A 13,669-nucleotide genomic window follows, 5' to 3' on the forward strand; every position below is an offset into this window, starting at 1 on the left:
TTTATAACATTCTGCATTCCCGTATATTCTTATAGTAATGATTTTAAAAAAATTATTTAAAAATAACTAATTGCATATTTAACTTACTTAATTTGAAAATACTAACTCCTAGTTGTTCGGGAGAAAAGTTCTTCATAAGATCTTTGGTGCTCTACAACTTGACGATGACTACCGCATGCGAATGAACCACGAGCTGTACGAGCTTTATCAAGACATTGTTATAATTCAGCGAAGTAACATCCAGCGACTTCGCGGGTTGAGTCATATCACAAGAATAGATAAAGATGCTCAAGCGAAAAAGGTGGTTGAAACAGTAGTTGGAGGAAGAAGGCGTGGAGATAGATTGTATATCCAGTGGAGTGATCAATTTAGGGAAGCACTAAACGGACTTGTTGTACGAGACTGGAGAAGGCGCGCACGCAACAGTGGTGCCTGGAGAAACATATTGCGTTAGACCGAAAATTGGTAACAGGTTGTTACGGCTTAATAAGTAAGTAACTTCTAGTCGTTGTACTCGTACTATGTTTCAGATGTAAGGACAAAACTAAAATGAAAAGAGTTTAGTAACTGTACAAGTTTAGTTTTATTTTTATAAGGTTAGAAGTTTATGAATTGATTGTATAGTTAATAGCATTATACAAACAATTATTTTTTTGATACATAATGGCTTGCAATGTAAGAATCCATGATTTTGCTTCACTTTGTGTTAATTTTCCGCTATTTTTTAAAATCATCCAACAATTGAAAATATGAAGACCCTTTAAAAGCACAATAGCAAAATTTAAACAGCTTGATTATTCATGGTTATACTCGTATATATATAAGCAAAAGACATTAACGCCCATACGGCATTATCCACTAGTAACTTTTAATATATATAACTCTATTTCATTTTAGTATATGTTACTGTTTATCAATTTTATATAAAAGGTAACTGCTCCGCATATATAGTTCATAACTATTCTTCATCAAGAGATCTTTAAAATCAAAAATTCTATTGATATAAAAATAAAATTCTTCGAAACAGGTTTATTTACCATACTTATTGTTTTATTGTTTCTTCCATTAATAATTAGTTAATCCTTAACTAATTATTACCAATGAGATGCTCTCAACATCTTCGGTCTGCGTTAAGACTGATGAGTTATCTCTTCTTTCAGTTTCGAATGATATTTGTTTGTTGTCAACCAAAGATTTGTCTAAAGGTTTATCTAAAGGTGTGTCTAACGGTTTGTCTAAAGGTTCGTCTAAAGATATGTCTAATGGTTCGTCTAAAGGTGTGTCTTGGAGTATATCCGGAATTACGTCTGCAGACATATTTACAGGTGAATCTTCAAATATATATGGAAGTTTATCTATTGCTATATCTACAGGTATATCATCAAGCATGTCTATAGGTTTGTATTCAGGTATGTTCATGGACATGTATGAGATATCTTCAAGCATGCTTAAAAACTCACTAGGATGTGGAGAAGGTACAGAGTCCGTTGATATCGTAATTTCCACTTCCTCAGTGACACCGGTTAGGCGTAAGGATATCATTAGGATCGTAAGAGCTAGCAAAGTAGATCCGCACACATAATTGAAATACGGCATCCAAAAGTTATCAATGATAATGTCACATATCAGCCAATATGACACCGTACGCACAATGTGAGTAGCATGTTGAGCAACTTCAGATATTGGTTCAGTTAAAATCCACTGAATGTGACACAGAAAAAACAAAACTGCTAGCAACAATATTGTCGATGATAGTGTTGCATGAACAGTTTTATCTTCACTGAGACTGCCCCATCCTAATATATGAAGAGCTAATCCGAATATCGTTATAACAGCGGTATTCCACGGTTTATCAGCATACGAAAATTTATTAAATCGAAAGCAAATAAACATCATTTTGAATTTGTTTGTTCCTTGTTCCAAAAACATAAAAAGTCGAAATGTATTTTGAATCAAATTTATTTAAATTACGTCACAAAAGACATGCTGTTAATTTTGACAAAAAAAAAAAAATTTTGTCCTACCGGTTAAAAAAAAACCATAGAAAATCTTTCTTATCTTCAAATTATTGAAAAACCTAAGATTACTGGATTTTATTTCGGTTTAAAAAAATTAAACTACTTTGTCAGTTCCAGAACAATGTATATAGGGTTATATAGGAAAGGGTTATATTATATATGAGCTGTTATTTTATTGTTGCCTTATAATCAGTCAGAGTCTTAACTATTTACTTTTACATTTTCAAAATTGCTGATTTGGTTCCAAATTTTATAATTTTAATGAACATCAATTTGATAGACTGTTAGTGCCATGTTACGTAGAGGGTCTCGGGCACGGCAAAATTGTCTCTTTCGGGCTATGACGAAAATGCATGTTATGTAGAGTGCCACATCAATATTGCAAATTTCGTAGTTTCACTACTTTTTGATACTTTTTAGTAGTGCCTAAAATTTAAAAAGAAATGTAGACATGCTCACTTTCAATTTGCCACCAAAAGTAATCAGGAAGGAAACACTCATAGTGGCTGTAAAAATATTAAATTATTATTATATTTTCTTATAATAATTTTTAACAGTACTGTAAAATTTATACGCCTTTCCTTAAAATCTAATTATTACATAGAGTGTAATACTAACATTTTTTACTGGCCATCACTGGTTTGTCAAAGCAGAAATAGCCCAGCTCTCATGCCAAAATTTGAACCGACATATCGTTTTTTCTCTAACTCTCAATTTTATAATTTGCATTGAAAACAACAGCCCTTAGACATCTATTTATAAGTTGTATGTGGTTAAACTAAATCATATGAGTATATACTACAGTCTAACGAACTATGGAGCAAGAAGAATAAAAAAATCATTATGTGATCATTATGTGATATTTCACATAAATATATGCTTGAAATCGACAGTGGTTAGAAATCAAGACAAGTAAAAATTTTTAGTCTAAAGTTTTGGATAATAGCTTTTAAAAAATAAATGAAAAAAAACGTAAACTCTAAGCAGTAAAGAAACAGAAAGCAAACTTAATTGCCAAAGAAATACTATATAGAAGCTTTACGGATAAGAGAACTAGGAATTGGAAGAAGTTGTGGATCCCATCCTCAGAGAAATTGATTTCATTCCGGATATAATAGATTACTGTACTACGATCACAATTGTGGACAGAAATCTTGAATTATTAATTCCTTCTAGGGAGGCATGGAAACACTACTTTGTAAAGAGTGATAATCGCCTTAACTTATGCTACAGTGTACTGCTTTCGCAAGACATAGAGTCTCCACTTTTTCCATTTACTAAGAGAGCTAGATTCTATTTCCATAGCTTTGTCAATGCCTTTGTGGCAAGTATCAAATGTTTATAGGGACAGGTGTCAAATTCACAATGGACCTCATGGTCTAAGTGAGTTTTCGGACGGCCCCCGTAACATAACCTAACCTAACCTACTATATAGAATGTAGAATATATAAAATTACAAAAAAGATGTCTCTGTGCTGAACTGAAAAAGCCCATTTTTATTATCAGAACCAATTCCAGACCCGAATCAATATATATTTCCAAATTAAATTCTACTAAAACTCTTGTAAAAATTACTTCTTCTAAGTTTTCATCAAGTTTACAAAACAATAAATAACGTTTTAAACACATAAAAATTTTTTAATTTATTTTTACCTTTACGATATCTGAATTCGTTCCATAGTAAGCCATTATAGTAGACAATTTCCATTATTTATGACCTTTTGCATAATTTGGCTATGACTTCCTTTCAATTTAAGCCAAATAAATGTCAACTTTGCATGTGAAAAATACAAAAACAGTCATGACTTCCGATTTTTTATGTTCATCTATTTCAAGCAATTTATTTGTATATATAAAAAATCCATAAAAAAATTTAGACCGCAAAAGACTTGAACTTAGTATATTCTCATAAAAGCTTTAACGTTTCGCTGATCTATCTTTTTAATGTAACTCGCATTTGGTGCTACACCCAACGATATCAGATCATCATGAACAAAACGATCAAAACTAAAAGCACCAACACTTCATAAACAATTTTACCACAAGAACAACTTATACAACAACAATAACAAATGACTAATTAAAATAATGACTGCCAAAATAACGTCTGTATAATTGCTGGAAACCACGAGCATCTGAAAAAGTGACTAAATAGACGACCGACGCTGTCTCAATTTTGATAAATGATGAGATAAAATCGCGCCAACTGCAGATACACAAAAAATATTTAAACTTTAAATAGCCATTTAATTAAGATGAAAGGTAGGTACATAGCTAACTCTGGCTCAAGTGCTAAAGTCGGTTAACTACGACTTAGAACATTTATTTGAAACGGAGCACATAAGGTACTCTACCGAATATAGCAAGGCTAAATATAAATTACATACTCATTCAATCATTTAAAGATACCACCTTTATAGAACCCAGCCCTACAATGATATTTCAGTGAAAGGTCAAAATGGAACAAATTTACTTTCTATTATCCGAGAACAGTGGTTTAGTACATATAAGGAAATTCTTATTCTTCAACAAAATAAAAGAAAAAGAAGCACTATAATTCCAAAGTCCTGCTTTGAGCATACATACTAGCTATTATTATTATTATTATTATTGTGAAAAGGGGTAGTACACTGCGACCTAAAAGATTTATTGTGCCACTCAGTCGAATTAGAGTGTTTCTCCTAATGCGATTTCTTTAATGAAAGACAGTATAGAGCCTATCTTTTCTAGTCTTGAATCCTTACGATTTAGAAATACTCTCTTATGTGTTTCTTCCGCTTTGGCAACAGTGCCGGGCACTCCCCAAGCAAATGGTAATACACTTCCAAATGCTCACTACAAATTTACGTAGAAATTTAGCTTTCGGATATTGCGGTGATTTAACTGGTTTGAGGGTTGAAGACACACCACACAAAAAACAAAAGTCAGAAGTTGATACACTTCATAACGTATACCACAAATTTACGTAGAAATTTAGCTCCATCTGCTATTTCCAACAGCCATTAGGTAGATGGATGGTGTTCAATCAGCTAGTTCCACCTACTGCTAAATACCACAGCTATAGAATATGATAGGAACATGGTCTATAGACCATGTTTAGCTACATTTGATACATCTCAACATCGATAGGTGCATGTGTGGTGTATAACCAGTTAGACCCAGCTAATGCTATATACTTCAGCCAGAAGTTACTATGTTACACTATATAACGCACACTTCAAAGCCTCTAAAAGCTCCAAAATGTCTAGGAAATAAACGTTTTATCACTACTGCTTTCATTTTACTTCAAGATTTAGCATTATTTGGTACCGTTAAGAATCAATAGCTATATGTTGGACCTAATGGCAACTGGTTGAATTAATTTGCTATATACAATGCTATAAATATATACTAAATTAAAAGAATTTATACGACATTCAAACATACAGTGTTCACACTGATATATAACTGTAGCGTGCGTTTGTTATTATTAAGTCTGGCTTTTTCATGCCAATCTCAGAGCGAGAGTTTATGCAACAAAAAAAAAAAGAAAAAAACAATAAAAACACAAATTGTTTATTGTTTCTTAAACTAAGATTAAAGCAAAAACAACAAATACAAATATCACAAAAAAAAGATAGTAATGAAAAAAAATCAAGATTATTAATGTTGATTAAGAACAATTAAACTGTCCGGCCTGGTCAAATCCGCATTTGAATTGTTTGGCTTGGAATACTTGTAAAAAGTGAAGCTGAGGCGCTCAAATGATTGTCGCAGCTTTTGGGCACACAACTAAGTAATTACAACAAAAACGCTGACAACATTAACAACAATGACAACAGCAGCAACAACATCAATAATAACAATAACATTAACAACATCATCAACAGCAACAGCAACGGCAACAACAATAACATAACAAAACAATAGCAATGCTGTTGATTGCTAACACAGGTAGCGTGAAGATGCTATCAGCAATTTTGAGACGTTCTAACCGATTTCGAACATTGAACAATTTCAACAGACCAATCCCGCCAACCCAGAGTAGCCACTAAAAGCGCTGACAGATACAATTTTATATTGAAATTAACTGCAGGTAATATACCGAATTCAATTCAAACGATTTAACGACTTAGTAAGTCAGTTGTTAAGAGGGATGGGGGGCTAAAAAATAATACTAAGCTAAAGTCAAAAATTCTTGAAAATATTCTAAGAAATCAATATTGTATGTTAGTAATCACAACGGAAGCTTTAAGAGATAAATTTGTCAATGCAATATTACAGAAATCCCTTACGCTTGGACCTACGCCTCTGTAGACACATTTTTTTTTATTTGTTTTTTTAAATCTTATTTCTATAGTTACTTTTTTCGGATGCTTTTTTCTTATAAGTTTTGTTTTTAAGAAATATAAATTCTGAAGTATTCAGTTGAGGTTATATGTGCTGTTCAAAAATAAACTACGTTAGTTCTAATTCAGCTTTTATCGTGTTTAGCATTTCGAGTTATTGGCAATAATTCTTATATTGCAATAACGAAATTAAACTTATAAATCACAAAAACGCTATCTAAAAAAATCGTGTATCTCGATTTTAATTGGAAAAACAATGCAGTTAATCGCCGCGAGAATTATTTGTTACATATGTGTCATTATCGGATTTTGTAATCTACAAGTTCAAGGTAAACAAAATACACAAACCAATTAAATACTATAAAAGTTAAAAAATTGGTAATATATTTGTTTAAAAACTATCAAAAATTGTGTTCTGTGAACTAAAATATATTTAAATTAATAATGTTTGAATCCGGAATCAAGGATATACCAGAGCATACAGTTATAGATCTAAACAGACCCAAAATATATCATTTACTTTTTTGTCAATATAAACAATGTAATATATATAGCAAATATAAACCATATATTTATCTGATTCAAATAACGAGATATTTCAAATGACAAATGACAGGATACATGGATACATGGATTTAGCAATGTATAAGGACAAATAAGGACATTTCATATATGTAAAAATGAGGCAACATAAACCGTATATAGGTATATCTGATACACATGATTTTTTTTGGTTATTATTTTATAAAGAGGTTTTTCGAACAGTAGTGAACTACAACAACAAAAATTCATTTTATATTATTTTAATTAATTGAATTTTTGGCGACCATACAACTGTTTCAAGTATTGCCAAATACCCGTCATCAGTGGTCTTGAAAGTTTTTGAGACTGCAAGTAGCAGGAATCGAACTCATACCCTGCCATATATGAATCACAAAGTCAGCGCTCGTTAACCAACTGCCCCAAAGCCATACTTGATTTATATGTTCGCAGAGTTTTTCTAGAGTTTTGTTAATTTGCTGTGAAAGTTTTATTAAGAAATTCATTTGCTGTGTTTATATTAGAACGAAATCATAAACCAGCTGTAAAATAATTGAATTAATTAATTATATTTTTATTTTTAATTGTTAAATTTCAATACTATTCTGTTTGTAGAGGCATTATTTGTTGCATTATTTGTATATTCTTTCTTATGTATAAAACCTAATCTGGGAACAATTTTCCCCCTCTGAAATGTTTAGTTTGCAATGGTTTAAGAGTATCTTCTAAAACTAATTTCGTGATAGACATTCGTATTAGACAAAGGTATTAAACATAGAGGTTACTATCTGAAAACGCTAACTGAGAACAGTTATGGACCAGTGAGGACGTCTAACTCAACACAAACAGTAATTTCACAGGAACTCTCCACGTATTGTTAAGTGTACGTTTAATTAATATAATATTAAAAATATTCCTAAAAATAATTCCATCCCAAATCTTTGGATTTTTACATGAAATTCAAATCAGAAAAATAAAAATAGTCGATCTATAATTTTAAAAAATTTATTTCTTTTTTATATTAACGATTATATTAACGGTTTTCTTTAAGTATTTACTATTTTCTAAGCCCGTAATATCAGCAATTAAAAATGACTCTGAAATACAAGTTTTAAAAACTTACTTTTTAGATTTGTATATCCCAGAACAAAAAAAATCAATAATTTTTTTTCCGAACTAAGGGTCTTTTAATTTTATTTAAAGATTTTAAAAAATTTTTTAGCGAAATGAAAGTTTATCAGTACAAAAGCCTGTATCTTCTTACAAAAAAATTTAAAATATTGTCTTCAAGACCCCGAATTTTAAAATTTTTTAAAAAAGTTTATAAAAAATCACAGCCTAATCGGAGATGGTGAGGTCAAAAACCTCCCTGTTTACAAAACAATGATTAATATACGGTTTTTAATGGGGATAGATTTCTGTTATTTTTTAGGTACCAACAGTATTACTTTGGTAGTAAGCAGTGTTAAAAAAATTTGGAAGACTTTTTTAGAAAGTTGTAAGTATACTAAAATAAGTTATAAAGATTTGCATTAATTATAAAGAATGGAGTCTACCCCATCTACCCATCTACAAGGGTAGGTGGGGTGATAATTTTAAATTTGCAACAGTTTGAGTCATACTACTGCCACAAAAAAATAGACACAAACGAACAAAAAAATTTGCCGAAAAATAAAATCTATTCCACAAATCTTAAAGTAGCAAGTTTTTATAAAGGTTCCAATGAAAAGACAACAACAAAAATTATTAGTTAATTTATTGCAATTTGATTGACCATTCAACACTGTATTACCAAGTACTCATCACCAGTGTCTTATGAAATATCCGAATTTTTTCATTAGTTTATAGTCCATACACAATTTTTTGAACTGTAATTGCCAGACTTAGTTTCAAGCCTGAAAAATTAACTAATTAATCTAATTAACTTAAAATTTTTGTTGTTGTCTTTTCATTTCTATTCGAACCCTTCTAACTTTTAAAAAAAAAATTAACATTAAAAAGCAAATTATTAATTTTTATATATAGTTTTGTCATATTGTGTAATGTTTCCTAAGAATAACTCTCAGTTCTTCAGATTGAAATTCTACTAAAGCGCACAAAGTAAATTAATTTAAAATTTATCCCTTAAAGACTTACTTAAACTTACGCTGTATTAGTTGTTCATTAAAAGCAAGTAGAAATACTTTTATTTTCACAGACTAAAGCGTCTACAAAAAAGCCTGATTTACATTTCCAACAAAGCCAGAAAAAATGAAAAAATGAAGAAATGAAATGAAAAAATCCAACATTAAATGAAACCCAACGAATTATCAAAGCAAATTTATTCGGTTTTAATGAATTTGGAAGTAGTTTGAATAATTTGAAAAATTAAACCACAATTTTATAGTTGAGCGCAACTGCTAAGTATCTGCTATCTGCAGGAAAGTACAAGTATCTTTGAGTTGCACCAGCTCCGGTATTTGCTTAAAAATTCTCACGTTTCTGTTTATTTACACAAAAGGAAGCTTAATTTCCTTTTAAAGCGAAAGTAGAGCACATGTGACATGTGCACAACATATCCTTTTAAATATATTTATTTTTTGTGTAAATAATCATACGACTATGCCCAGCATGCTCCTTAGTTAGCAGTAAGCAGACATACCGCAATACTCATTTCGAATTCCATTGGTGTGTAATTAATTTTTCCTAATTTTCTTCTACTTACAACTAGGTCAGTCGAAAAAAGTATCACCGAAGCTGGATTTCGATGATGTAGACGAGAATACGAACAACTCAAGTGTGCCTATTGTGCCGGGTGTTGGACAGGGCCGTACCAATAACGGCGAACGACATGGCGGTGGTAATACCGGTAGGGGTAGTGATGGCAGTGGTGGCACGGACGGTAGTTCAAGTACTGATAGTACAAGTGGCGGCGCAGGTGGTAGTAAAGTTGGCCCAAAGATTCATGGTGTGCGTGTAACAGTGGACACAGGCGATACACAGAAATCGAAAGGTAAGCTAGCAACTATGTCTGTGCAAGTTTAGGTTTGCATGGGTGATGAGTAATTGGATTTGGGTCAAATACAAAGCAAATACTCGACTACACAAATTTATAAAATTATAATGAAAATCTATTGAAATGAAATTAAAAAGTTCAAATCAATTTCGAAATTCTATTTTAAATTTTTTATGCAAATAGAATCGAAGGAAAGTGTAGAAATAACAGATGTCGGTAAACATAAGAAGCGGGTTGGCATACATACAGACATCACCTTTGAAATATCAACTGATGGAGAGGATGACACGAATGCGACAAGTTCGGCACAGAAAACTGATAAAGGTAGATATTTTTGCAAGATTTCTTTAGTTTGAGATATTTAAGTAATTTCACACACAATGTTCGTTATTAAATTGAATAGATCTTATAAATATTTTAATTAATACGAAACGGTTACTAAGACTAATGGATTCATTTTGATGAACATAGCTGATAAAAAATAAAGCTTCAGAAAATATTTGTAATTACATCTCGATGAATGCCCCGTAGAGTTATTAGCCTTTTAGTAGGTTTACTAACAGGTCATTGTATTTTTGGTTACCATGCTAGGAGACTAAATCTTCCTTTCAACTATACCTGCCGCAGTTATGGAGAGGACTGCGAAAGTGCCTCCCATCTGCTTTGTTTCTGTCTAGCATACAAGCATCGCCGCCTTATTAATTTAAGGACTTTCTTTTTTGAGGATCTTGGCGAACTGCAAGATCTGCCTCTGAATAGCATTATAAGCTTTGCTAAACGTTTTAAGTGGTTGTAACCCTTGAGTGTTTAATTAAACGGTTACACAAATGGGCCTATAGGCATAATGTGCATTCGTTGCGATTATCAGCATAACCTAACCGAACCTAACCTTGCTTGATGAAACGGGAGTTAGCATCTAAAGCACTTTTACTGAATAGTGTCTGAAAGCACTTGAATGATTAACACTCCCATGTGCTTCATTGAATTACGAATTATAGTTTGATGCTCAACATATCTTAATGACGGAATATATATTGTTAATATTTTTAAAAATATTAGCAATTATAGAAAATTGTTATCTATAACTGTGTAGTGTATTAGCTCTCAGTGTATTAGAGTACGAATTTTAAATGCTCTATGGTGTTAAGCTTTTTTTCACAATTAATTGAGGGAGCCAATTACTGGTACTACTTATTTATTTTATAATAATAAGAATTTATTATTTTCATCCATAAAGTAATTAAAAAAATGCATCATTCTACATAACGTGCCTTCGATCCATATAATATCAAGGAAGTCAATCAAGCCGCAATAGACATCAAAAATCAGTCAGTCAGTCAATGCGTCGAAACTTGCTAAACTACAAGTACTACTCCACCAATGTAGTATTGGTACATTGGTACTACAATGTACCTTAGCCGCTATTATAGCCTTGCTTATCGGTAACTACATATCCAGTCTTCTTTCTGTTTCTATTTAAGCACTGAGTATTAGGTGAGACTTAATTAAATTAAATTAATTAACTTACATACTAAATTAATAGCTATAAAACATCAAAAAAAAGTTATTTATTTTGATACTTTTTTATGCATCTCTGATGAAGTATAAAAATATTGCACGTAGTTATAGGCACTCTATCCCAATTTAAAGGATAAAGGACAACATCTGTTAACAAATACATGATATTATGTTTATTAGAATAGGACATACACATTGAAGTAGGTTTATGATTTTATAATTTTTCCTATATTACATTAATACATCTACGAATATGATTTACACAATTAATAATATTAAGCATTTTATATTATATTGTGCAAACTTACAGAAGATGCAAGCGTACCAATTTTTAAAGGACATAACGATTCAAGGCATAAATCTCGCAAGCCATACGATCCAAAACAACATTGGAGTCCTGGATTCTCTTCCGAACGTCACGATAGTACTGGCCGCAGTGGCCCTTCATACGGCAATCATTATCCACAATATCCTTACAATGTACCTGTTTACACTTCAGGCGCCAGTGATACTCGCGGTGGTGGTGGTAATATTTATAGACGAGGTGATGGCTGGAATAATTATATACCAGTACAAAATCTTTGGACAACAGAACGTAGCTATATTGAACCATTTCGTCCAAATTCTGTAACAGGTTACCAGCGTACACCAAGTTGGAAGCCTTGCTATTGTGTGCAATCAGTTGTTGATAATCGCCGGCGGCGTGAGAGCAAGCACGGAACTATTGATGCTGTAGTACGACCTACAAGTTCTATTATTAAAGTTATTGATAATAAATTGGATCGACCATTTTCCAAATAAATACTTAGTAAACACTAAATAGTCGTATTTAAGTGGAATTTAAAATTTTATAATTTATATGCTGCTGTTGTGAATAATTATATAAATAAATCATGTTACGTAGAAATGTTATAGTACATAAAATGAATTATATTTTATTTGTTTACTAGTATAGAATTGGAAATGAGATAAAAAAAGAATTACTAAATAATACTAAATTATAATAATTATAAAAAAGAGGTTTTCTAAAAGTAGTGAACAACAACAACAAAAATTCATTTTATATTATTTTAATTAATTGAATTTTTGGCTGACCATACAGCTGTTTCCAGTATTGTCAATTACCCATTATCAGTGAACTTGGAAATTATTTTTGTAGTTAATTATTTGTAAATAATTTTTTTATACTGCAAGTACTAGAAATCGAACTCGTGTCCTACCAAATTTGAAGCACAGAGTCAGCGCACCTTAACCAAAGCAGTAATTATTATAACTATTTTTACCACTATAGTGCAAAATCAAGACGTTATGAATTCACGGACTGCTTCTAGTGAAGATATCAAAAACATTGTATATAGTAGCAATAATATTAAGCATGTTCTTAAATTAATTTATATGTATTAAATTTACATAATTTTGAAGGAAATTTTTAAAGCTGCAGGCTCTATTCAAAACAGGAGGCAAGTACAAAATTTTTCCATCGGGTTCTGTTAAAAACACACATTTTTAATTACAGTCATATGCATTGTCATGTGTTTAAGACTATTCTCACACAGGTTTATTCCGAGTCTGCACGCCTTTTAATTCTCTCTGGGTTCCACAAAAATGCCATTTTAATGATATTCGCATCCTATTTGCTTATTAAGCGTTTATTATTACTTTATATTATTATTTCCATTCTTATCAATGTTTTTTTTCCACAGAATAGGCCAATAAGCCTACGTGGATCCCCTTAGGTTCGTCGGTGAAACCTAACATTTTAGTCTTTTCTGTCCTCTCCAACGTAGTTCCTATATTATTTATGATGTTTGGCCAAAAGATCTTGAGCAAAATCTATAATTTCTTCGTGATTCTGAAAGTTGCTTTTCATGCAAAATTCCTTAAAAGTAGTATTGACTTTACACTGTAACTTAATCTTTGTAGTTTTGTATACCTAGTTATATTTCTTGTGGATTGTAATTTATATCGTTTCATTGATTCTGACTTTTAATTATGTTTAGCTTCAGTGAAGAAATAACAGATGTCGGTGAACATAAGAAACGGGTTACTAGTCTCTAGTGATCCATAATTATTAAATCTTAATATAAAAATTTTCGCTTGCCTTAAATAGGTACTAAAGGTATTTAATTTCTGAAATTCCAATAAAAACTTAAATTTTGTCAATTAGATTTGCAGTTGAACATGTGTCAGGAATAATTGAGATCCAGTCTAAGTGTTGAAGCTGTTCTTCTTCTTCAACTTCTCTAAATGAAACATTTTCTCTTGATTTC

The 13,669-nt window shown here is 31.3% G+C and overlaps 2 protein-coding genes across 2 annotated transcripts; one reads left to right on the forward strand and one right to left on the reverse strand.

Annotated features, from left to right (window-relative positions):
• Window positions 1–553: 553 nt before the first annotated feature.
• Window positions 554–1,921, reverse strand: LOC119661855. Its single transcript, XM_038071360.1, has 2 exons — window positions 1,038–1,921; window positions 554–977 (listed from the first exon to the last, which is right to left on the reverse strand). Exon 1 carries the CDS (start codon window positions 1,894–1,896, stop codon window positions 1,084–1,086), a length of 813 nt encoding a protein of 270 aa, XP_037927288.1. The 5' UTR covers window positions 1,897–1,921; the 3' UTR covers window positions 554–977; window positions 1,038–1,083.
• A 4,560-nt stretch (window positions 1,922–6,481) lies between these two features.
• LOC119689861 lies at window positions 6,482–12,281 on the forward strand. The gene is made up of 4 exons (XM_038104792.1): window positions 6,482–6,675; window positions 9,597–9,878; window positions 10,065–10,205; window positions 11,710–12,281. Exons 1-4 carry the CDS (start codon window positions 6,603–6,605, stop codon window positions 12,198–12,200), a joined length of 987 nt encoding a protein of 328 aa, XP_037960720.1. The 5' UTR covers window positions 6,482–6,602; the 3' UTR covers window positions 12,201–12,281.
• Window positions 12,282–13,669: the final 1,388 nt, after the last annotated feature.

The sequence above is a fragment of the Teleopsis dalmanni genome, chromosome X (assembly GCF_002237135.1).
Source record: "Teleopsis dalmanni isolate 2A chromosome X, ASM223713v2, whole genome shotgun sequence".
In the NCBI taxonomy this organism is placed as follows: Eukaryota; Metazoa; Arthropoda; class Insecta; order Diptera; family Diopsidae; genus Teleopsis; species Teleopsis dalmanni.